The sequence below is a fragment of the Saccopteryx leptura genome, chromosome 10 (assembly GCF_036850995.1).
Source record: "Saccopteryx leptura isolate mSacLep1 chromosome 10, mSacLep1_pri_phased_curated, whole genome shotgun sequence".
Lineage (NCBI taxonomy): Eukaryota > Metazoa > Chordata > Mammalia > Chiroptera > Emballonuridae > Saccopteryx > Saccopteryx leptura.
The window spans coordinates 30035465-30062180 of record NC_089512.1 but is presented as its reverse complement, the minus strand read 5'-3'; the positions used below and the strand labels follow the sequence as shown (position 1 = coordinate 30062180).

General features: G+C 41.9%; 1 protein-coding gene across 1 annotated transcript in view; it reads right to left on the bottom strand.

Annotated features, from left to right (window-relative positions):
- The window catches only part of EFHB (EF-hand domain family member B), a 69347-nt gene that overhangs the window by 12508 nt on the left and 30123 nt on the right, over positions 1 to 26716 (bottom strand). The window contains exons 6-9 of the mRNA XM_066351553.1: positions 24856 to 24985; positions 13037 to 13120; positions 12401 to 12468; positions 6390 to 6544 (exon numbers count right to left, since the gene is read on the bottom strand). Of these exons, the coding sequence (XP_066207650.1) occupies positions 6390 to 6544; positions 12401 to 12468; positions 13037 to 13120; positions 24856 to 24985 (437 nt within the window). The remainder of the gene's footprint in view (positions 1 to 6389; positions 6545 to 12400; positions 12469 to 13036; positions 13121 to 24855; positions 24986 to 26716) is intronic.

Sequence of the window (26716 nt, the reverse complement as noted above, 5' to 3'; positions counted from 1 at the left end):
AAGTCATCATCCTACTCAGTCTGCATGGGGAGGAGAGGTCTGGATGCAGCTAGAGGGGTTGGACAGGGTTTGTTTGAAGTGGAGAAGAGAAGTTAGCAATAGAGTATTTCTGTGGGTTCCACTGCTGAATGTATAATTGATATTGATCTACTGATACTTTACATGCCTGTACTGTGAATCTCTGTAAGAGGCAGAGGCACTCATGATCAAGAAAAGCCATGTGTAGATAACTGCCAGGACCTTTGGAGTCCCACAACCCTAATGATCCCTTTGAGCTACAAGTGTCCATGACTAATGATCTTGCCACTGGAAAAGAGAGGCAACCTCCAATCAGAGGCACCCCTTGAAGTTTAAAACTTGTTGCCCCCTTAACCCGCTTCCCAAGTAGTCATTTTGGGGAAAAACAGCCATTAGCCAGTCACTGAGCTCTTGTTGATACTGAACACTTGACCCATGGAGGCTTTGTGACTTTCCAGACTGATAAGCATTTCAAAGTGAGCCAACTCGGACTCAATGATTAACAAGGTAGAAAGGGCCTAACAAGTCTCCTTTGTGAAATGGTCATGGTACACCTCAGACAGCAACCAGACTGGCCTCAGTAACATCTCAGCTTGACATGAAAAAGGGAAGCAATCTTTGGAAGAAAAACTTGACTCATCTTTGCTACCTCAAGCAAAAAAGCCCCTGGCTCAACAGGTCCCGCAATTCACACAGGTTCCCCAAGCACCTGGGCCTCATTCACTAACTTGAAAGCCAGTGTCCTTTACTGGTCGTCTGTGGCTTTAAACCTCAGGGAGAGCTACAAAGGACCAAAAATAGACATTGTCACTCTATGCAGTGAACGGAACTCAAGGCCATTCTCATGGCTCTGGCCAATACTCCCCCTGATGAACCTGCTACAGTTTTAATGACTCTTGGACTGCTGCTAATGGCCTGCCTGTTCAGTTTGCCACTTGGAAAGTTACAGCCTAGAGCAGTGGTTCTCAAACTTTTTGAAGTCGTGGCGCATTTAAAATCCTACAAATAATTGTAGGCGCACTATATACAAATTTCTCAGAAATATGTTATAATAATTAAGTCAAATATTAAAGAAGAAATATAAAGTCCAAGCATGCTTTTATGGTAATTAAAATAAATATGACAAAATTAAATTTATTCTGACATTTAGTGTAACATTTTTATGTTACAGTTTTTGAGTTATGCTTTTTAGAATTCGTAAAAAAGAGGGGTTAAAAAATTTTAAAAACGACAAAAATGTTATCTTTTTATAGAGAGAGATACATTCTTAGTAAGATTTAGTAAATTTGGCAAATCCCGGCGCAAATGTGTTAAGTTTTTTTATTCTTGTGTTTATCAGAAACATGAGCCTGATGTGTCCTAGCAATTTCTTCAATGTTTGGGCATATATTTGAAAGGCAAACTCTCATTTCCTCGTCAATACATTGAAGAATTCCTCTCTTTTTACTTTGTGTTGAGGGTAGAAAATCTCAATTCACATAAATAAGATGTTGAAAATTGTAGTAAAATGTTCAAAGCTTTTTTAGATATTGCCACATATTCTTCTTTTATAGAAATCCAAAAGGCTTCAAGAAACAATTCCTTATGTTTAATCATCAATCCACGATCAGTGGGTATAGCTGCCAGTTCTTCTTCTGTTAATGTTAAACCAAAATCACTTGAAGCTTCCATGAATGGATTTCTAATCCAATCATATTGTTCAGTGTTAAGTGACAAAAAATGCTATAAATTAAATTCTGCATGTCAGCCTTCAAATTCTATTTTATTTACACTTAACTTTTGCTCACTTCCAGAATCTATCCATTTTATTTGGGTGTATTTATCTAAAAATAATATAATGATGTGTTAATAATAAATATAATAATGATATGTTCACAAAAAGAGCAGTATTTCTGTAATGAAATGGTATAATAGAGTAACTATATTTATTTTTCTCTCTGGGCACATGCCACAAACCAGCACAGCTAGTAATTCCAGGTCCCAAGTGGAAACGGTATGGAATTAAGAAAATACAGGGTCGGGAGAGCCCTGTTATTGCTGCTGGCAAGAACAAAGCACAACCAAAAACAGCATCTTGCTTTATTTATAGGGCAAAGTGAGGCCATTAGCAAATCAATGGTCTCTGATCACATTTCCAAGGCAACCCAAGAATTTTACCAAGTTCAGAAAACCTCCACCATACATATCATCTTAACTTTACAGCAAACAAAGGATAGAAGAAACTTGCCTCCAGTCTTTCCAGGGAACATGGGGGGTAGTGTAAACAATCCAGCACCACAGCTTAACAGCCTTTTGCAACCTAATCAGGCAAGTGAGGTGGGGGACTGGACAGACTGTCAGCTTACAGCCAATTCCCCACACCTCTGTCCCCCAAAAATCTAAACTCCTAAAAGCTGTTGGTTTCTTGACCCCCAACAGGCACATATTTCTCTGGAATACCATAGGGCGCACCAATGCGCCTTGGCACATACTTTGAGAACCACTGGCTTAGAAGCTTCAGATATTTTTTTTTTTTTTTGAGTCTGGAAACTATGGAAACAAATCATGGCTGTGGAATGAACCATCTAGGTCATTCATATAGACAACCACGATAAGGGTCCGTTCTCTAGTGAGAAAAACTTTAATCAAACTTCTGATTGAGCTTGAACCATTTGATTGCCACCATTACTGCCTGGATCCGTTGTTGTGTCAGACATGGCAATACACCCACCATAACAGCTGAGGCACAAAGTAAAGCGCTCTCGGCTTCTGATGCCAAGGCTACCACTGTGTGCCAAACTGTCATTCCTGCCAAAAGTTGACCCATTTGTCTCATGATGAGGAAGGACACATCACACACAAGACATTGCTCCATGCTCCTGGCAGGCTTACTACATCGAGCCTTTGTCCTCTCTCAGAGCTATTAATGGTGCCTCACCACTGTGGATGCTTTTTTGAGTTATGGACTTACTATTCTAGTTGCAATAGTATGGCCCATGAAATTAACCTGAGTCATGTGGTTTGCTTTCTGGATGGAAAACTGTCAGTCTGACGGTGGTGTGCCCTATAGCACAAGAGCTACTCAACAATGAGCTGCTAGGCAAGGTAGTCACTGGACCTTTCCTGCTCTCAACCATCCCCAGAGATCTGGTATTACTGAGCTTTGGAATAGCCTTATCAAAAATTGACCGTATTTCCCTATGTATAAGATGCACCCTTTTTCTAAAGGTTTGGGTCTAAAACTGGGTGTGTCTTATGCAGTGTTGTAGATTTTTTTACTTGTATTTCCCGCTTGAAGAATAATATGAGTTTTATAAAATAAACAGTTAATGAAACTTCAGTTCAATAACTTTATGTGATACATATTTTTTTTTCAAATTTCAGGCCTCAAAATTAAAGTGCATCTTTCACATGGGGAAATTTGGTACCTTCCTTATCAAGTCTTGCTCATATATCTTATAGTAAAGCAGTTATGCCTCTAAGTGCAGCTGTCCCCCAAAAAAGAATCTATTCCATCTTGGCAGCTTTCTGTATAATAATTAGAATAAAAGGAGTGAGAATTATATAAACCTATTTTGAAAATTTAGGACTCTATGCTAACCATACTTGGACATAATGCATTTTTTTCCCCCATTAGAGTTTGCGTTCCCTAACTGGCAAGTCCACACATCATCCAGAATAAAGTTTGATGTACTGTGAGTGTTCAATAAATAACAGAATTAACCCTCGAAGCCAAACGTTCTGTTTTGTTTGGTTTTGCCATTAAATTAAAAATGGGCATTCAACTATATATATAAAATTCAAATAATCAAAAATGACCCTACAGCTGTAGTAGGAAGACCCACATCTTATTACCCTCTCAGAAAAATACTCCTCAAGATCACTGAGCACTACTACCATTATGCATATTAAAAGTTTACTAGTTAAAGATGCATCGGCATTACATAATTCTCAGTAATTTCCTCCCTGCTAATTTTGTCATAAGAAATATGTCTGGTGGTTCACTAAGATAATCAGCAGCTATTAAGATGATCGTCTTGCCTATAATTACATTTAAGATGAAAGATTGTTTTAAAGCAGGCCACTATTATTACGGTAGGTTTTCTTATTCATACTACTGCTATATAAATTTCCCAAGACGTCATCTTTGTAAAATACTTGGATTTGATTTAAGTTTAAAATGCACTTATTTTAGCTTACATATTTTAATTCTGAAAAATCATTTTTAAATTACCTGTAAATAAAAATGAGTCTCTATTAAAAACCAGAGAAATGGTTGAATATTTATATTTTCGCTAAACACAACCTTGTGAGAAATGCAGTTGACGATCAATTAATTGGTGTATGTTTCTACACAATTAGTACTCACTTACATGAGAATGTTAACCTACTTTTTACTCATTAGTACAACATAAGAATACACAGGCCCTAATCTAAAAACAAATAAAATGAATAGACTTAAAATTATTTGACCAATGAGTGATCAAGATTCTTTTTTTTTTTTACAGAGAGAGGGATAGATAGGGACAGACAGACAGGAACAGAGAGAGATGAGAAGCATCACTCAGTAGTTTTTCATTGCAACACCTTAGTTGTTCATTGATTGCTTTCTCATATGTGCCTTGATCATGGGCCTTCAGCAGACCGAGTAACCCCTTGCTCGAGCCGGCGACCTTGGGTCCAAGCTGGTGAGCTTGCTCAAACCAGATGAGCCCGCACTCAAGCTGGCGACCTCGAGGTCTCAAACCTGGGTCCTCCACATCCCAGTTCGATGCTCTATCTACTGCGCCACCGCCTGGTCAGGCTCAAGATTCTTTTAAGATGAAAAATTATAAAAGTATAACTTTTTCAAAACTATACTTATCAGTGGAAAAGAAATAGGAATGTTATATTTTTCTTCTGTCAGATTTATTTATAAACTTTTATTTATGTATATTGGAATCATTCTAAAATGGTCCTGTGGTTGTCTAGAAAAACAAAGACAATTAATAAAAATAAATACAAGGCCAAAATAAAAGTAAGGAAATCAGGGCAAAGAAAATATAAAGATAGAAAGTTATGATGAGATTTTAATAAAAAGATCATACATGTATGTAATGATCATGTTCACAAACTAGATGTATTACATTGAATTGGCTCTGAGTTTCCTGGTGGCCAAGTCAAAGAAGATATAGACAATTAAAATTCAGGCTGTTAATGAGGTACAAACAAACCAAATACTTGGATGAAGTACAGTTATTTCCTGTAGAAAGACCAGGTTTCCTTATAAAGAGCATGCAGCTTGGTAAAGCAATCCTGCGACATCAGGTAATAATTATGCAGCTCTAGACTGATCTGACTTTATCAAAGGATACAATTGAGAGTAGCATGAAAATTGAAACGATCTTGCCTTCTCCAAACTGAAACCACATGCTGCTCCCCCAGGGGAGAGACATTCTAAGCTTGACTTGGACCTAGACTGACAGTACGATGTGCACATACTCAGTCAGGTAGGCATGGATTGTCTCTACCTCTTCCCGCCCCTTGCTCCCAGCACACTGGAGTTTAATGATCTACAACAGTAGTTCTCAAACTTGAATGTGCATCAGAATCACTTGCAAGGCTTGTTAAAAAGCACAATTGCGGCCCTGGCCAGTTGGCTCAGCTGTAGAGCATCGGCCCAGCGTATGGAAGGCCTGGGTTCGATTCCTGGCCAGGGCACACAGGAGAAGCGCCCATCTGGTTCTCCACCCTTCCCTCTCTTCTTCCTCTCTGTCTCTCTCTTCCCCTCCAACAGCCAAGGCTCCATTGGAGCAAAGTTGGCCCAGGACACTGAGGATGGCTCCATGGCCTCTGCATCAGGCGCTAGAACGGCTCCAATTGCAGCGGAGCATTGCCCCAGAGGGGCCGAGCATGGCCCCTGGTAGGCATGCCGGGTGGAGGGTGCATGCAGGAGTCTGTCTGTCTGCCTCCTTCCCCTCTTACTTTGGAAAAATTAAAAAAAAAAAAAAAAAAGCACGATTGCTAGGCCCCACCCCTGAGACAAGAGGGGGAACGGAAGCGTTCATTTGTTGTTCCATGCAGTTGTGCATTCTTTGGTTGCTCCCCGTGTGTGCCCTCACTTGGGATTGAACCTGCAACCTGGTTATTTCAGGACAACACTCTTAACCAACTGAACTATCCAATCAGGGTCACAATGTGCATTTCAAATACATTCCCTACTGAAGCTGATGGTTAGAGGTACAATATGCACACTTGGTCACCGATTGTCTGCAAGGGTCAGCAAACATTTTCGGCAAGGAGCAAAAAGTAAATATTTTAAGTTTTTGTAGTTCCCTGAGCCCTGGTCTACACCAACCTGCCAGGATCTGTAAGCCCATGCATAGACCAAAAAGCTCTGCTCAACTACTGGCCTTGTCATAATGCCTGAAGGCCGCCAGCAAGGTGTCAAAGTTCTGGTAGTTCGTGTTCTTTAGGTGGTGACGGACGGCTGCAACCAGGGCGCGCTGCCTGTCCTTGCCGCGGAGATATTCACCCGGGAGCCTGTTATAGATGAGGTCATCAGCTCCTGTGGAAGAGGGGCGTCAAGAGTCCTTCATCAGAAAGTTTGTCAATACTATTCCCATCCTATGGAAAGAGAGAGAGAGAGAGAGTGACTGAGCAACTTCTGCGAACGAAAGTCTCATACCGAATCCCAACACTAGGATCTGGCATGACAAAATCTTGTGTATGAAAGAGTACAGAATCATATTGATTAAAAAAAATTAATATTGCCTGACCTGTGGTGGTGCAGTGGATAAAGCGTCAACCTGGAAACACTGAGGTTGCCAGTTCAAAACCCTGGCTTGCCTGGTCAAGGCACATATGGGAGTTGATGCTTTCTGTTCCTCCCCCTTCTCTCTCTCTCTCTCTCTCTCTCTCTCTCTCTCTCTCTCTCTATCTCTCTCTCACTATCTCCCCTCTCCTCTCTAAAATAAATAAATAAATAAATGTTAAAAAAATTTAATATTTCTGTTTTATGTGACTTCTCTGCTCAATGAAAAAAAATCCCAAAAACATAATTTTGTGGGGGAATCATTAGCCCCACTTAGCTGTCAAGTCGCTTTCCACGACCGTGAAGGCCGGCTGCCTCTGAGCAGACGTGTGTCTACAAGGCTGAGAGCTGGAAAGCTGGGGCTGCCTCCATGTGGGGGCCACTCTGGATACCTCAGCTGACGGAACCTCCGGGAACCCCTGTAAAAACTAGACTTGCCAGGCCGGGTAGCTCAGTGGGCTAGAGGGTCGTCCTACTACAACCAAGGCTGTGAATGTGATCCCTAGTCAGGGCACACGCAAGAATCAACCAAAAAAAAAAAAAAATTAAAAAAAAAAAAAAAGAATCAAGCAATGAGTGCATAAATAAGTAGAATAACTAATCAATGTCTCTCTCTCTCCCTTCCCTTCTCTCTAAAATAAATAAATAAATAACTGGACTCAAATTCCCTACTTCTCCCTCCTAATATGGGTTTCTAGTCTACCTTCAGCCTGAGGATCAAGCTCCCATTTCTCAGCCCTGCTTCTCTTGATAGCACTACCAGCACTACTGCCCCGTCCAACAGCCCCACTGACTAAGAGTCCTGACCCACAACCCCCTCGGTTATCCGGAGGGAATGACCTCCCCAATCCACCTGCGACATTCCCCACCCCTGACGTATCACACAAAGAAGGTGTAAATGCAAGCACTGCCTATAAACCCATACCTTGCCCTTCTCTTTCAGAAAACATTCCTTGGGTGTTAATGTTGACAGAAATCAGATTAGAGCTGACCGTGCTGCCTCAGACATGGTGGCCTGGTGCATGTCACCAGAAGAGACCTTCTACCTCTGTTTATTTTCCTTTGACCTACGCCGCTCCCCGTTCCTGCTTTCTAGGGGCAGGGGCAGGCTGCTAGCTGACGGTGATACTGGGGAGACTAATTTAAATCACAACATTTGCTGCAGTTCAAGGCAACTAATATTTACACCTGTACTAAGCTCTATATTAGGCTCTGTCAAGGGCCTTTTTTATAGGTACTCAGGACACCTCTAAATCTCATATTATTATAGAATCAGGAGGTAAGCACACACACTCTGATCAAAAGTCTTGTTTCTAAAGGTAGATCCTGAGTATGGGTGAGAAGCCACAACTAATGCTGGTTCCAGGAACTGGACAGGTGCCTCAAACCAAGGCCACCTGATATGGGATCAGCTACCATCAGACCACCCCAAAGTGGGCAAGATGCAATTAAGGCTCTGGGAGAGGAAATGAAAATGGTTAGGGGTGTTTCTGACAAATACGCACGACTTCCTGTCCTTCTCCACACCTCCCCCCCCAGCCTCAAACACTTCGGGTTACTATTCTGTGTAAAGGAGGCCCTTGCTCTTCCATGAGATGGATCTCGGTTGCATAGTTTTTATGTGCAGGGGCCTTCCCTCTCCATCAACATCCACAGATAACCACTGATGGCTGTTTTTCCAACTCGTCTCAGGTTTCCCACCGCAACCCCAGCACGTTCACCTGCCTGGTGAGTGAGATATACATTCTTCTGGCCTGGCCCCGAAGTAATGTTTATGAAGCTCACGTCAAATCGCTTACAATTACTCGAGAGCCATGTTGAAGAGCTGAAATCAGGAGTACAAACTCTGGCCCTAAGAAAGAGACCCATCCCCTAAGCTATCACGCCATAGCAGTCAGAAAAGCTGAGCAAGTTCCTCAATTGCATTCAACCTGCAAACAGTTCCCATCATGCATCACTGTTGACCTGCCCTGGATTCTCCATTCTGCCTCTGCCCTGGTGTGTTCTGGGAGCCTTTGCCCTCTTACCTTGCGCCTCTGGGAGGCGTCTTAACCAAGGACTCCAGGCCCTAGGAGAGGCATTCTTTGTAAAGCTGCCTTTACTTCCAAAAGTAAGGGTAAAGGAGAGATCCAGGTCTAGTAAAGACATCAGTATGTCCTAGAAGCAAACAGATCCTGGATCTTTTTCAAAGAATAAATGCTATTTGTTGACCCTAATAATAGTCACAGGAGATTAGAACCTAGAGTTAATCTGTGTCCATCCATGAGCTCCAGAAAAAATCCAGAGAAGGGCCCTTTCACACAGCACCAATGCTGGAACTGTACTTACATAATTTTTATTTTTTAAAGTGACAATTGAATTAAAAAAATTTTTTTTGCCTGACCAGGTGGTGGCACAGTGAATAGAGCATCAGAGGACCCAGATTTAAAACCCCAAGGTTGCCAGCTTGAGCACAGACTCATCTAGTTTGAGCACAGGCTCACCAGCTTGAGCCTAAAGTCACTGGCTTGACCGAGTCACAGGTCACTCGGTCTGATGTAGCCCTCCCTCCCGCAGTCAAGGCACATATGAGAAAGCAATCAATGAACAACTAAGGTGCTGCAATAAAGAAATGATGCTTGTCATCTCTCTCCCTTCATGTCTGTCCCTCTCTCTGTCTCTCTTTCTGTCTCTGTCACAAAAAAAAGAAAAATTAAATTAATTTTAGGCAGAGAGGGAGAGAGAGAAACATTGATTTGTTGTTCCACCTATTTATGCATCCATTGGTTGATTCTTTTTTTTTTTTTTTTTTTTTACAGAGACAGAGAGAGAGTCAGAGAGAGGAATAGATAGAGACAGACAGACAGGAACGGAGAGAGATGAGAAGCATCAATCATTAGTTTTTTGTTGCGACACCTTAGTTGTTCATTGATTGCTTTCTCATCTGTGCCTTGACCATGCGGCTACAGCAGACTGAGTAACCCCTTGCTCAAGCCAGTGACCTTAGGTCCAAGTTGATGAGCTTTGCTCAAACCAGATGGGCCCGCGCTCAAGCTGGCGACCTTGGGGTCTCGAACCTGGGTTCTCCGCATCCCAATCCGACACTCTATCCACTGCGCCACCACCGGGTCAGGCCATCGGTTGATTCTTATACATGCACTGATCACGAATCAAACCCGCAACTCTGGCGTATAGGGACGACACTCTAACCAACTGAACTACCTGGCCAGGGCCACATATACTTTAAATTATTAATGTCAGTGTTCTTCCTTTTCGTAAAACTATTTTATAGTTCAATTTATGAGAATAGGCCCTGGCCGGTTGGCTCAGTGGTAGAGCGTCAGCCTGGCGTGCAGAAGTCCCAGGTTCGATTCCCGGCCAGGGCACACAGGAGAAGCACCCATCTGCTTCTCCACCCCTCCCCCCCTCCTTCCTCTCTGTCTCTCTCTTCCCCTCCCGCAGCTGAGGCTCCATTGGAGCAAAGATGGCCCGGGCACTGGGGATGGCTCCTTGGCCTCTGCCCCAGGCGCTGGAGTGGCTCTGGTCGCAACAGAGCGACGCCCCGGAGGGGCAGAGCATCGCCCCCTGGTGGGCAGAGCTTCGCCCCCCTGGTGGGCGTGCCGGGTGGATCCCGGTCGGGCGCATGCGGGAGTCTGTCTGACTGTCTCTCCCCGTTTCCAGCTTCAGAAAAATACAAAAAAATAAAAAAATAAAAATAAAAAAAATTTATGAGAATAGCATCCATCAGGAAATGAGTCAATGTTGTCGAAATGTCAAATTGATCACACTATAAATTTTGGTAAAAAATGCATTGCGTGCTAGATCCTGAGGATCCGACAGACTGCAAGACAGAGCACCCACCACATGAAGCCTAACCTCAAACAGGCAGACCTTATGTACCGTGATTACCTGCTTGGTTTCAGGCTAACAGATGAGTTTCCTAACTCCTCCCTGTCCATGTGCTACAGGTATAAAGAACCTCTAAGAAGAGCAAGAATCCATGAAACGTATAACAGTTCATATAAAAACAGAACCAAAATACAATTTTCATTCTTCCTCTCTCTAAAATCAGTAAATAAAATCTAAAAGAAAAACAGAACCCAAATACAATCTCTTAATGAGGCAATTAATGATCCTCCAAAGCACTGCTGCATAAGGTCACATAAAAATAAGTATTTAGGCCCTGGCCGGTTGGCTCAGCGGTAGAGCGTCGGCCTAGTGTGCGGAGGACCCGGGTTCGATTCCCGGCCAGGGCACACAGGAGAAGCGCCCATTTGCTTCTCCACCCTTCCGCCGCACCTTCCTCTCTGTCTCTCTCTTCCCCTCCCGCAGCCAAGGCTCCATTGGAGCAAAGATGGCCCGGGCGCTGGGGATGGCTCTGTGGCCTCTGCCCCAGGCACTAGAGTGGCTCTGGTCGCAACATGGCGACGCCCAGGATGGGCAGAGCATCGCCCCCTGGTGGGCAGAGCATCGCCCCATGGTGGGCGTGCCGGGTAGATCCCGGTCGGGCGCATGCGGGAGTCTGTCTGACTATCTCTCCCTGTTTCCAGCTTCAGAAAAATGCAAAAATAATAATAATAATAATAATAAGTATTTACTTTGTCAGCGAGGGAACATTAGCTAAAGCATTTTTCGTAGTAGTTCTTAAACTTTAGTGTGTACAAGAACCTACTTAGGCCCCGGCCAGGTTGCTCATTGGGTAGAGCACTGTCCCGATACACCAAGGTTGTGGGTTCAATCTTTGTCAAGGGCACGTACAAGAATCAACCCATGAATGTATAAATATGTAGAACAACAAATCAACGTTTCTCTTCCTCTCTCTCTCTCCCTTTCTCTGTCTCAAATTGATAAGTTTAAAAACATTATTAAAAGGAAAAAAAAAGGACCTACTGAATCAGACAATCCGGGCATGGGTCACAAGAGCTTGCATGTTTAATAATGTCTCTGAGTGATCACTGCAGGCTATAGTTTGAAAATCACTGATACACAGCCCAGTCCTGATAAGCTTTAGCATAGTTTTTTCTTTGGATGTCTGCTGTTTAAATTGCTTACACATAAAGATAAAACCCTGGTTAAGTTTCTGCAGCCACTTTATAGACTGATTAGCTGATTGGCTGGTGGGAAGAGAACAGCTTTTAATTATGTGATTGTAGAATACAGTGCTTTCTCAATCTTGAGTGCACCTGCAATTCTGGAAATATTGTTAAAATGCAGTTTCTGATTGGGTAGGTCTGGGGTGGAGCCTGAGATTCTGCATTTCTAAGAATGGGGACGCCACCTCTGCCAGCCTGCAGACCACATTTTGAGTTGCAAAGGTATAGTATAATGTTTGATTCATTAAAAAACTGTCCCACTTCACTTTGGCTTGTTTGATACAGGCCATTTATTTTCTAAGTAAAATTGTGAGCCTTAACTGACTGAAGGTATTCGTTATAATGGCTTTATCATGTGCCTATTTCAAACATATATAATATGAAAACTTTCTTTTCTTGTGCTACAAACTTTTCTCATTAATATTCATAGATATTTTAAGCCTCGAAAATGTGAAGCTCTGAAAAGAGATGGTCAACTTAACTGCATAGCGCTGGAGGGTTTGTTGTCGTTCTATAAGGAGAAAGTTTGTATATTTACCATAGTCGTCAGGACGAAGACAAGCTCCAAATGTGTGGTCTGGGGGAACATTCATTGTTTCTGCAATGCTATCAAAGAAAACAAATCTTTTAGTTAAAATACTCACCACATGGCATCTCTGGAATTTAAAATATGTTTGCCATATGTTGTTAATAGCCTATATTTTCTCCTATACCCAACTAAGAAAATCAAACAGACGTTCTTCAGCAGATCTTTTCTCTAACCTATTTGTATTAACAATGGCTGAATGCTTTCAATGGCTTTCAGTAGCCTGGATTTAAAAAGAACAACAGGACAGATTCAAAGCAGAATTAGGAAGTAGAGAGAGAACGACAGACAGACAGGGAAGAGATGAAAGATGTACCACAGTAAGTTAAATGTCTGATATCCCAGAGATAAATCTTTACACAAAATTCTTCCCTGCTCTTTTCTGAATGCCCTCTCTATCTCAGAACTCAGTGCTGGCCCCGAACCCCACGCCCTAAAAAGTAGATAGAGTTCCGTGATAAACACAAAAAAACGACTTTCTTATTTAGTAGATAGAGACCAATAGAACACAAAGCAACATTTACCACAAGAGTACTTTACACATTCGATCCACAGACTCTGTCAATTCAAAGTTAATCATTAACTTACGGATCTAAAACTCTTCCAAGTTTATGTTGAAACTTTTCTTTGAAATCATCAACTCTCTTGGATACAACCTTAGCTCCTCTTTTCCTAGAAAATTAGAAAATTGTCAGCTATCTCTATTACCTCAATAATTCTTGATTTCCAAATATACATATGGTAAGGAAAATCAGAGCATAATTAGAACCATCAGAAAAATAAATGCAGCCTGACCAGGCAGTGGCACAGTGGATAGAGTGTTGGACTGGGATGCAGAGGACCCAGGTTCAAAGCTCCAAGGTTGCCAGCTTGAGCATGGGCTCACCAGCTTGAGCTTGGGGTCAATGGCTTGAGCATGGGATCATAGACATGATCTTATGGTCACTGGCTTGAACCCAAAGGTCGTTGGTTTGAAGCCCAAGGTCGCTGGCTTGAGCCCAAGGTTGCTGGCTTGAGCAAGGGGTCACCTGTTCTTCTGTAGTCCCCCAGTCAAGGCACATATGAGAAAGCAATAAATGAACAACTAAAACAGGGGTCCCCAAACTACGGCCCGTGGGCCACATGCGGCCCCCTGAGGCCATTTATCCAGCCCCCACCACACTTCCAGAAGAGGCACCTCTTTCATTGGTGGTCAGTGAGAGGAGCATAGTTCCCATTGAAATACTGGTCAGTTTGTTGATTTAAATTTACTTGTTCTTTATTTTAAATATTGTATTTGTTCCTGTTTTGTTTTTTTACTTTAAAATAAGATATGTGCAGTGTGCATAGGGATTTGTTCATAGTTTTTTTTCTATAGTCTGGCCCTCCAACGGTCTGAGGTACAGTGAACTGGCCCCCTGTGTAAAAAGTTTGGGGACCCCTGAACTAAAAGGTGCTGCAACAAAGAACTGATGCTTCTTATCTCTCTCCCTTCCTTTCCGTCTGCCCCTGTCTGTCCCTCTCTCTGACTCTTTCTCTGTCTCTGTCAAAAAGAAAAAAAGAGAAAGAAAAATAAATCCAGCTTCAAAAGAAATTATATGCTAAAAAGAAAGCTCTATGCTCATTCTTCTATCATTTTACTTCTATTAATAAAGGTAAGTTTATAATAAAATATAAAACTTTGATGAAAGAATAAGACAGGGAAACATTTTTTTTCAGTAAACACAACCAAATTGTTAATACTATTATTATAAATGTAACTTTTAAAATTGCTCAAAGAAAATTAAGTATTGAATAAATAAAGAATATAAATAGAGGCCCTGGCCGGTTGGCTCAGTGGTAGAGCGTCGGCCTGGCGTGCAGAAGTCCCGGGTTCGATTCCCAGCCAGGGCACACAGGAGAAGTGCCCATCTGCTTCTCCACCCCTCCCCCTCTCCTTCCTCTCTGTCTCTCTCTTCCCCTCCCGCAGCGAGGCTCCATTGGAGCAAAGATGGCCCGGGTGCTGGGGATGGCTCCTTGGCCTCTGCCCCAGGCGCTAGAGTGGCTCTGGTTGCAACAGAGCGACGCCCCGGAGGGGCAGAGCATCACCCCCTGGTGGGCAGAGCGTCGCCCCCTGGTGGGCGTGCCGGGTGGATCCCGGTCGGGCGCATGCGGGAGTCTGTCTGACTGTCTCTCCCCGTTTCCAGCTTCAGAAAAAATACAAAAAATACAAAAAAAAAAAGAATATAAATAGATAACTCACATCTAATAAACAAATATGCAGAGAAATTATAATACTCTATAGGAATTAAAGAAATGTAAAATAAAACAACAAAGCACCATTTTTAACATAAAGCATATTTAGAGAGACAGAGAGAGAGAAAATATTTAACATTGGCAAAAAGTAGAGTAAAACACCTGTGGATTGCTAGTGCAAATCACTATAATCCTTTTGGAAATAATTTGGTAATACGATTCAAAAGCATAAAAATGTTCATTTCCTTTTATCCACATCTGGGAACCAATCAAGAAGATAATCCATATAAGAATTGAAAATGTAGAAAAGTTATATTTATAAATACCACCTCACACCTGTTCGATTAGCTGTTATTAGCAAGACAGGTAATAGCAAATGTTGGAGAGGCTGTGGAGAAAAAGGAACCCTCATACACTGTTGGTGGGAATGTAAAGTAGTACAACCATTATGGAAGAAAGTATGGTGGTTCCTCAAAAAACTGAAAATAGAACTACCTTATGACCCAGCAATCCCTCTACTGGGTATATATCCCAAAAACTCAGAAACATTGATATGTAAAGACACATGCAGCCCCATGTTTATTGCAGCATTGTTCACAGTGGCCAGGACATGGAAACAACCAAAAAGCCCATCAATAGATGACTGGATAAAGAAGATGTGGCACATATACACTATGGAATACTACTCAGCCATAAGAAATGATGACATCGGAACATTTACAGCAAAATGGTGGGATCTTGATAACATGATACGAAGCGAAATAAGTAAATCAGAAAAAAACAGGAACTGTATTATTCCATACATAGGTGGGACATAATAGTGAAACTAAGAGACATTTATAAGAGTGTGGTGGTTACGGGGGGGGGGGGGGGGGAATGGGAGAGGGAAAGGGGGTGGGGAGGGGCACAAAGAAAACAAGATAGAAGGTGACAGAGGACAATCTGACTTTGGGTGGTGGGTATGCAACATAATTGAACGACAAGATAACCTGGACTTGTTATCTTTGAATATATGTATCCTGATTTATTGATGTCACCCCATTAAAAAAATAAAATTATTATAAAAAAAAAAAAAAAGTAAAGTTATATTTATAAATATGTTTGTAATCTCATTGACTATAATGGAAAAAAGAAAAGAACTGAAATGTTCAATCATGAAGGGTGATTATATTATGTCACATTAATAAGAATAGACAGCATTCAATTTAATTGTTGGTTATTAAGAATACATAGTAGGCCTGACCAGGCGGTGGTGCAGTGGATAGAGCATCGGACTGGGATGCAGAGGACCCAGGTTCGAGACCCTGAGGTCGCCAGCTTGAGCGCAGGCACATCTGGTTTGAGCAAGAGCCCATCAGCTTGAACCCAAGGTCGCTGGCTCCAGCAAGGAGTTACTCGGTCGGCTGAAGGCTCGCGGTCAAGGCACATATGAGAAAGCAATCAATGAACAACTAAGGTGTTGCAATGCACAATGAAAAACTAATGATTGATGCTTCTCATCTCTCTTCGTTCCTGTCTGTCTATCCCTCTCTCTGACTCTCTCTCTGTCTCTGTAAAAAAAAAAAAAAAAAAAAACACATACAAGAATACATAGTAGGAAATAAAAAAATAAATACACTGCAGGAAGGAGACTTGACTTAAGAGTAGTGAATATACAGTATAATGTACAAATGATGTGTTATAGAATTGTACACCTAAAACCTGTATCATTTTATTAACCAATGTCTCTCCAATAAATTCTATTTTAAAAAGAATACATAGCAATATAAAATTCTTTGATGTTAAGTGAAAAATGATATAAAATGGGATTGCACTCTGATGAAACTTATGCAAAATCTACACAGGAAGCCACACTACAAAGAAATACCTTTAAAAAGATAATATGCTCTAGGCCCTGGCCGGTTGGCTCAGCTGTATAGCATCAGCCCGGCCAATGGAAGTCCGGGGTTCGATCCCTGGTCAGGGCACATAGGAGAAGCACCCATCTGCTTCTCCACCCTGCCACCTCTCCTCTCTCTTTACTTCTCTCTTCCTCTCCCGCAGCCAAGGCTCCATTGGAGCGGAGTTGGCCTGGGTGCTGAGGATGGCTCCATGGCCTCCACCTCAGGCGCTAGAATGACTATGATTGCAATGGAGCAACACCCTAGATGGGCAGAGCATCGCCCCCTGGTGGGCATGCCGGTGAATCCCAGTCCAGGGCATGCAGGAGTCTGTCTGACTGACTCCCGGCTTCTAACTTCAGATAGATACAAAAAACGTAATATGTTCTGGCATTTGTCCAGATAGCTCAATTGGTTAGAGCATCCTCCTAAAACACAGAGGTTACCAGGTTGATCCCAGGTCAGGGAACATACAGGAACAGACTGATGTTCCTGTCTCTCTTTCTCCCCTCTCTCTCAACTTCCTTTTTTGCTGAGATCAATAAATATTTTAATTTGTATTTTAAAAAATGATAATGATTGAATGACAGTGACAGGATTATGGGTGATTTTATTTTGCCTATTCTGTAAAATAATTTTGTTATTTCATTGTGATTAAATAACTAAGATTTCTTCAGAGAACTGTAAAATTACAACTCTACTTTTTAATGACATTAAAATTTAAAATTCTCTATTGTTTTTGCTAAGACTGAAAACAATGAACATAAAATTCTTAAATTTCATTTTCTTTTAAAACTATTTCCTGTGCTATACAAATATTGAGCTGAATAAATTTCTGGAGAGGAGTGACACTCTGTGCAGAAACAAAAGATGAAATACAAAGTAATTCACCTCTTATTTCTTCATTTACTTCCCATTAGTTCAAAAAGGAAGAGGGAAAAGAATACGGGTAAAATCAGAATAAATCAATGGCGCTTAAATGCCATAATTTGAACAAATAAAGTTGACAATCTAAAAACCAGCTCTAAGAGACATAATTAGGAACATGGAAGAATAATAAGACTTAGGATAAAAAAATCACAGAGTCTACTCTTTTCAGTCTAATAATGCCTGGATTATGTTTCTGGTAGAATCAGGAAGTACCCATGAGTAACCATGTATGTCAGAATATCAATAATTGTAACATCATTACACAACCTCACAGCATTCACTAACCAACTTAGAATAAAATATTTTGTGTAAAAGTGAATTTTTTTCCTCCAGACACACACATACACACACACACCTATTGTTTGAAGATCCTGATTCTTCAAACCAGAAGTCATAAACAGAATATAGATAGAAATAGTTTTGCAGAGGAAATATATCCCTTAAAAGTTAAGCATAAACCAAATCTATGTTAAAAGAGTACACATAAAATTTAGATGTCTTAAAATGTAAACAAACAACCTTAACTCCAAGTTCATAATAGAAATGACACTGAAAAAAAAAGTAATGAGTTATTTTTTAAAAATCCAGCTGAAAAAATAAATACTCTATTATTTTAGCAATAATTTTCCAATTAAATTTCAAAATACAGAAAGTGTGATCATATAAAACATCTAAAAAAACAACGTTTTCTTGAGGGTAGAGACAAGCCGGAGAGAAAGGTACCTTGTATATTACCTGCTTTTATAAATTCAGTGATTTTTTTTTATTGACACATAATTAACATATAACACTATACTAGTCTTTGGAGTACTCAGTGTATTTATCTATGACTATCCCAAGTCACTGTCCTAATTGCCTGACCGGTGGTGGCACAGTGGATAGAGTGTCAATGTCAACCTGGGACGCTGAGGTACCAGGTTTGAAACCCCAAGGTCTCCTGCTTGAGCACAGGATTGTCCAGCTTGCATGCAGGCACCCTAGCTTGAGTGTGAGATCATCGACATGATCTTATGGTTGCTGGTTTGAGCCCAAAAGTTGCTGTCTTGAAGCCCAAGGTCACTGGCTTGAACCCAAGGTCACTGGCTTGAATAAGGGGTTACTGGCTCAGCTGGAGACTCCCAGTCAAGGCACATATGAGAAAGCAATCAATGAACAACTAAAGAGCTGCAACTACAAGTTGATCCTTCTCATTTCTTTTCTTTCCTGTCTCTTGCTCTCTCAATTTAAAAAAAAAAAAGTCTTTTTTTTTTTTTTTTGTATTTTTCTGAAGCTGGAAACGGGGAGAGACAGTCAGACAGACTCCCACATGCGCCCGACCGGGATCCACCCGGCACGCCCACCAGGGGCAACGCTATGCCCACCAGGGGGCGATGCTCTGCCCATCCTGGGCGTCGCCATGTTGCGACCAGAGCCACTCTAGCGCCTGGGGCAGAGGCCAAGGAGCCATCCCCAGCGCTCGGGCCATCTTTGCTCCAATGGAGCCTCGGCTGCGGGAGGGGAAGAGAGAGACAGAGAGGAAGGAGAGGGGGAGGGGTGGAGAAGCAGATGGGCGCTTCTCCTGTGTGCCCTGGCCGGGAATCGAACCAGGGACTTCTGCACGCCAGGCCGACGCTCTACCACTGAGCCAACCGGCCAGGGCCAAAAAAAGTCTTTATTAATGATACAAAGACTCTGCTCTTAGGACATTCTTAAGCATCACATTGCTGTTAATGTGTTTATTTCATGTCTTTTATAAATAGGTTTATATTTCTAAGCTTTATAATTGAATTGACCACATTTGTCATCTCCCTTCAAGTATCAATTTCTATATTATATTCAATTATAACTATCTCTAGTCCTTAAATATTTAAATCATTTATTTATATTTCATTTATGCATGGTTTAACCACTTTAATAATGACATATTAATGAATATTTGTTATATAAGCTTTTCTTCTATACCCCAAATAAACTCCCATATGGGTTTACTATAATAGTATAAGAATTTATTTGGTGTTTGTATCTTGCCATTATTGTTTTGAATAATTTAAGTATCAGAAAACCATATAATTGGAAGTGGAAAAGAATGAAAATCATTATTTCAGGTCTGTGATCACAGAATCTGGCATCTATAATATAAACCTTGTGTAGCGGTTAAAGGGCCTTGGGACCCCCATGTTTATTCCTACGCCGACTACTTCTTAGCTACAAGATCTTGGGGAAAAGAGTTAGGGTCAATGTCTCCTCTGAAGAGGACAGAGGGCAAAACAAAACCACTCCTACCACTGATGTGTACAAGTGCAGGCCCAGTGTATTAGTTTCCTGTGGTTGCTATTTAAAAAATTACCACAAATTAGTGGCTTAAACCAACAGAAATGTATCCTCTCACAGCTCCGAAGGCCAGATCAGAAGTCTGAAGTCAAGGTGACAGCAAGACCGCTTTTCCTCCAAAGGTTCCAGGGGAGAAGCTAATGCTGCTTCCACGTCTGGAGGCTGCTGGCATTCTTCGGCCTTCCTTGGTTAAGGCCACACCACCCCATTCGCCTCCTCCATGTTTACTTCTCCTTCTCCTCTGCGTGTGTTCTGTCTCAAGTCTCCCTCTGCCTTTCCCTTATAAGGATACTTGTGATTGGATTCAGAGCCTATCCAGATAATCCAAATAATCTCTTTGGCTCAAGATCCTTAATTTAAAGACATTTACAAAGACCCTTTCCCACATAAGGTAATATTCAGAGGGTCTGAGAATGATCTGGACATATCTTTTCAACTTACTAGACGGATATTTCCAATCTTCTGATTTAATTTCTTGATTCTAGAGAAAGAGAGAAACATCGATTTGTTGTTCTACTTATTTATGCATTCACTGGTTGATTCTTGTATGTGCCCTGACCGGGAATTGAACATGCAACATTGGGTATCAGGGACAATGCTGAGCTATTCCACCAGGGCAATCATCTGATTTTTTAAGCACGGTAGGAAATATGGACTTTTATGAGTAATCTGCTGTTTAAGTGTTACCTTAGATAAAAAATATAACACAGATAATGAAAAACTAAGGAAGCTTATTTTAAAGCTTTTTAGGGAAGTAGTCATATATACATAGAATGAAGGTATAAAAGATCACAGTTCACAAGATAAAGTCAGATGCTCAGGTGCCCAAATAACTATTAAACAAAGTAGAAATTTGAAAGTCCATCATCTTTAAAAAATATTAATAAGGCCTTGGGCAGGTGGCTCAGTAGATAGAGCGTTGTCCCAGAGCACTGAAGTTGTGTGTTTGATTCCTGGTCAGGGCATATATGAAAAGCAACCAATGAGTACACAACTGAGTGGAGCAAAAAGTTGATGCTTCTCTCTCTGTCTTTCCCCTTTTCTCTTGCTCTTTCCCTCAAATTGGTGGGGAAAAAAATTTTTTTTCATCAATAGGGTTGATTCCATAGGTTGAAAACATACATATACATCTTTATATTTGCTTGTAATGGCAAAAAGTAACTTGGGGATGATACATACACACTCACACTCACACATGTAAACACAAGTATCGTGATTATCTCTGGGGAAACTGGACAGTTTGGAATACATCGCTGCACATATTTTTCTATTAATTTTATATTTGAAACGTCATTTTATTACCTCTTTAAAAAATCAAAACAGCCCTGGCCGGTTGGCTCAGCGGTAGAGCGTTGGCCTAGCGTACACAGGACCCGGGTTCGATTTCCGGCCAGGGCACACAGGAGAAGCGCCCATTTGCTTCTCCACCCCTCCGCTGCGCTTTCCTCTCTGTCTCTCTATTCCCCTCCCGCAGCCAAGGCTCCATTGGAGCAAAGATGGCCCGGGCGCTGGGGATGGCTCTGTGGCCTCTGCCTCAGGCGCTAGAGTGGCTCTGGTCGCAACATGGCAACGCCCAGGATGGGCAGAGCATCACCCCTGGTGGGCAGAGCATCGCCCCATGGTGGGCGTGCCAGGTGGATCCCGGTCGGGCGCATGTGGGAGTCTGTCTGATTGTCTCTCCCTGTTTCCAGCTTCAGAAAAATGAAAAAAAAAAAAAAGAAAAAAGAAAAAAAAAATCAAAACAATAGCCTAACCAGGCAGTGGCACAGTGGATAGAGCATCGGACTGGGATGCAGAGGACCCAGGTTCGAGACCCCGAGGTCACCAGCTTGAGCGCCGGGTCGCTGGCTTGAGCATGGGATCACAGACATGACCCAATGGTCACTGGCTTGAGCCCAAAGGTCGCTGGCTTGAGCCCAAGGTTACTGGCTTGAGCAACGGGTCACTCACTGTGCTGTAGCCTCACCCCCCTCCCCTGGAAAAGGCATATATGAGAAAGCAATCAATGAACAACTGAGGTGCTGCAACAGGGGTCGGGAACCTTTTTGGCTGAGAGAGCCATGAACGCCATGTATTTTAAAATGTAATTCCATGAGACCCATACAATATGTTTAACACTAAATACAAGTAAATGTGTGCATTTTATGTAAGACCAACACTTTTAAAGTACAATAAGTCTCTGAATTTTTTTTAATAATGTTCTTATGCTGTTGCTAACCAATGATGAATAAAGTAGTTCTGACCATTAATGCGACTTCTGGTGCTGCATGGTTTTGCTGATGGCTTTGTAGTCTGGTTGATACATGGTAAGGTTAAGCTTCATGCAGGCGTTGAGACTTCCATCCTTTAAATGTGATCGTAGGTTGGTCTTAATGTTCTTTAGGTGTGAGAAAGACTGCTCACATGCATACGTAGAGCCAAACATTGTCAGTACAGCAATACTCACACGCTGCAGTGTGTGGTATGTGATGGAAAGCACGTTCTGAGTTTTGACAATCAGCTGGTCCGTGGGTTGAAATTTTTTCATTTCTCCCCACTTGTGTTTGCTCGCCAACTCTGCTTGCTGTCGTGCAAGTCTTTCCAGATCTTCATTCAGTGACTTGAACTTATTCACCCACATGTCTGAGGCCTTCAGGTCAGCAGCTTGTAGCTCAAAATCTCTGACGGAGACACGGGGGATATAACTCGGGTTGGCGCTGTCCACAGCACACTCGTGTGGATGGGTGATGAACTTAAAAAGACGAGTGCACTCACGAAATTCTCCAAAGTGTGCTTTGAATGACTGCAGGGGATTAGATGTGAAGCCCGCTAGCTGCTGGAGATCAAGATGTTGAGCAGGGTCACTTGCTGTGCATGCATCTTTAAACACTCCCAGTTTTTCAAAGTGTATTAAGGGACCTGTTTCAATGTCGGCAATGAAGAGTTCCAGCTTGTTTTCAAATACAAACACTGCTTGTTGAAGGGATAAGACTGTATTTCCAACGCCTTGCATTTTCACATTGAGCTGGTTCAGATGTTCAGTCATGTCTACGAGATAGTAGAACTTCAGGAGCCACTCAGTGTTAGCTAACTCAGGATTCTCGACATTTATCATTTCAAGAAAAATCCGGATTTCGCTCAGACAAGCCGCAAAATGGCTGAGCACCTTCCCTCTTGACAACCAACACACATTGCTGTGCAGAAGCAGACCAGGATAATTATTCCCAACTTTATCCAGCAGTGTTTTAAACTGGCAATCATTTAAAGCTCGGGCAACAATAAAGTTGACCACCTGAATGACCAGCAACATCACTTTACCAAGCTGCTCACCACACATCTGAGCACAAATCACCTCCTGATGTAGGATGCAGTGAAAACTTAGGATGGGTGTCTTTTCATATTCACGAAGAAGCGTTACGAATCCTCTGTTTTTCCCCACCATGCACAGAGCACCATCAGTACACACCGAAATAAGTTTATCCATCGGTAGATTTTTTTTCTTTAGAGAACTCAGTGAAAGACTTGAATAATCCTCCCCTCTTGTTGTCTCTTTCATAGGCAAAACAGCAAGACTTTCCTCACGTAGTGTGTCACCAACAGCATACCTTGCAATCAGGCTGAACTGGGATAAATGACTTATGTCTGTTGACTCATCCAAAGTGAGAGAAAAGAATGGTGCTGCATTTATGTCCTTCACTTGTGTTGCCTCAATTTGATTTGCCATCACAATGGTACAATCATGAACAGTTCTTGCCGACAGAGGCATGTCTTTTATTTGTTTGATTAACCTGTCTTTATCCAAAAAGTCATCAAAAAGTTCATTGGCAATATCAAGCATGAATGTTTTGGCATTCTCCCCATCTGTGAATGGCTTTCCGTTTCTCACAATTGCTAAAGCACCAGCAAAGCTAGCCGAATTCCAGTCACCTTGTTGGGTCCAAACACAGAGTTGCTGCTGACTAGCTTGCACTCTGCACAGTAGCTCTTGACATGCTTTCTTCCTGCTGTCCCCTGCTAGACATTTCAATGCAGATGTAGTATGGCGTGTGTTCAAGTGCCACTTTATATTTGACCATTTCACCAATGCAATTTTTATCATTGCATATTAGACACAGTGCAGAACCTGCTCTCTTCACAAAAGTGAATTACTCTGTCCATTCCTGCTGAAAAGTAAAATACTCCTCGTTTTTTTTCTTTTAGCCATCTTCTTCATCAAAAGGGTTTCTGCAGTTAGCTACCTGACTACTTGATTAAAAGGAGAGAAGTTTAGCCCTGGCCAGTTGGCTCAGTGGTAGAGCGTCGGCCTGGCGTGCGGAAGTCCTGGGTTCGATTCCCGGCCAGGGCACACAGGAGAAGCACCCATCTGCTTCTCCACCCCTCCCCCTCTCCTTCCTCTCTGTCTCTCTCTTCCCCTCCCGCAGCAAGGCTCCATTGGAGCAAAGGTGGCCCGGGCGCTGGGGATGGCTCCTTGGCCTCTGCCCCAGGCGCTAGAGTGGTTCTGGTCGCAACAGAGCGAAGCCCCGGAGGGGCAAAGCATTGCCCCCTGGTGGGCAGAGCGTCGCCCCCTGGAGGGCGTGCTGGGTGGAACCCGGTCGGGCGCATGCGGGAGTCTGTCTATCTCTCCCCGTTTCCAGCTTCAGAAAAATACAAAAAAAAAAAATTTAAAAAAAAGGAGAGAAGTTTACTTCCTAACCTCACAACAACCTGTGTACGTTACACATTATCTGATAAAAATTTGGTGTTGTCCCAGAGGACAGCTGTGATTGGCTCCAGCCACCCACAACCATGAACATGAGCGGGTGATGAATGGATTGTAATATATGAGAATGTTTTATATTTTTAATGTTATTATTTTTTTTATTAAAGATTTGTCTGCGAGCCAGATGCAGCCATCAAAAGAGCCACATCTGGCTCGTGAGCCATACGTTTCTGATCCCTGTGCTACAATGAAGAATTGATGCTTCTCATCTCTCTCCCTTCCTGTCTATCCAACCCTCTGTCTCTCTCTCTCTGTCAAAAAATAAAATTAAAATAATAAACTTTTCTTTAAGTCCATATGTCATATATCCCAACATACAATATAATTAAACTTACATTTGTAGTTCATGAAGCCAGCATAAAGTTTTTGCCATGTTTTTCCCATCATTAAAATGTGGTGTGGGGACCCCATACAGCTTAAACCTATGGAAACTTGATGGGTTATACTTTCGGTTCTTTGCTTCTCCTGTGAAAAGAAAGGGGAGACTTCTGACTTATGCAACACCAATAACCTTATCTTGAAGGAAACACATTATGTTCCCATTGACAGTGAAAATGAGAATGGAACAAAGAATGAAACTGTAACAGTGCAGGGAACTGCACAGATTTGGCTGCAGATGACAGAAGCATTCTTCCATGTAAGGTGGGAGACTGATGAAACTAGAATTCCTTGTGTTAACATTTGGAAATTAAGTAGGGAAATGATGTAGGAGAAAGACAGTAACAACAAAAAATGCACGCCCTACTAACGTTATAGAAATGCTGATGATCAAGAAGGTAAGGTGATGCTTTGGGACCCCAGCAGTCCTTCCCACTATGCCAAGATCTGAGAGGCTGGTGTTTCGTACTTGCTTCCACTAAAATTTGGTGATATCATCAGAACACTGCAACCTGCAATTTCATTAAAATCACTGATCTTGTATTAAAACATTCAAATAGTGATTGAGAGCTGAGAACCCAACAGGGAGGTCTTTATATTTATATTAAAGATCTGGTAGTGTAGCTTTTTCTTTTCAAGTTGCAATATGGCATTAGTTTTTTATTTCTAGATAAGACAATAAGACTGAAACTAGAGATCAGCTCAAAGGTTAAGATATAATGTAGAGGCCCTGGCTGGTTGGTTCAGCAGTAGAGTGTCAGCTCTGCATGTGGAAGTCCCAGGTCCAATTCCTGGCCAGGGCATACAGGAGAGGCGACTATCTGCTTCTTCCTCCCACGGCCATGGCTCAATTGATTCAAGAATGTTGGCCCTAGGCGCTTAGGATGGCTCTGTGGAGGCCCCACCTCAGGTGCTACAAATAGCTCAGTTATGAGCATTGGACCCAGATAGACAGAGCATTGGCCCCAGATGGGGCTGCCAGGTGGATCCGGTCAGGGTGCATGTGGGAGTCTATCTCTGTATTTCCCCTCCTCTCATAACTTAAAAAAAAAACACAAAAAAACAGTGTAAGGAACCAGCAAAGATTGATCATGAAAGAAGAGAATGGCAGATTCCAGACAGTGGAACAATGGGCATAGGAAATAAGTCCCAGCGATGAGCAAAAGTTTAGAAGAAAGAGCATAGTGAGGGAGTAAGCTGTGAGATGGTAGTGGAGGAGAAAAAGTAAAGAAGTAAAGAAGGAACAAGGGAGAAAGTCCTTGAGCTGCAGTCAGGTGAGATTCCTGCTTCTAGCTAATGGAGTTGAGTTCATGAATCATTCACAATTCCCCAGCCTTCTCAGGACATATATCAGTCTAATCCTCAATCCTCTACTATATCAAGATTCTACTTAATATCAACACATCAACAATGAAGTTGTGTTTTACAGCACTATAACAATATAATGCCTTTTAGCTGTGCTATAGAATAATTCTAGTAATAGGCTACTATTAGTCAAGATCACTTAATACTAATAATAATAGTTATTAAGCCTTTACCACATTCCAGGCACTATGCTAAGCATTTTGCAAGTATCCACTTAATCTTCACAATATTATCCCCACTTAAGAGACTAGAATACATGGTAATAGGATAGGTAAGTAAAACATCCAAGGTCTAAAAGACGAACTAGAATTTGAACCTGATATATCTGATTTAAAATTTGTTCATTTAACCATTAATCAATATTCCTCATATAAAGCTAAGTACTTAGAATAATCCTGACATTTGAAAAAGAACGGTATTTTAAAGCCTAAAACCACTAAAACAAAACATTAT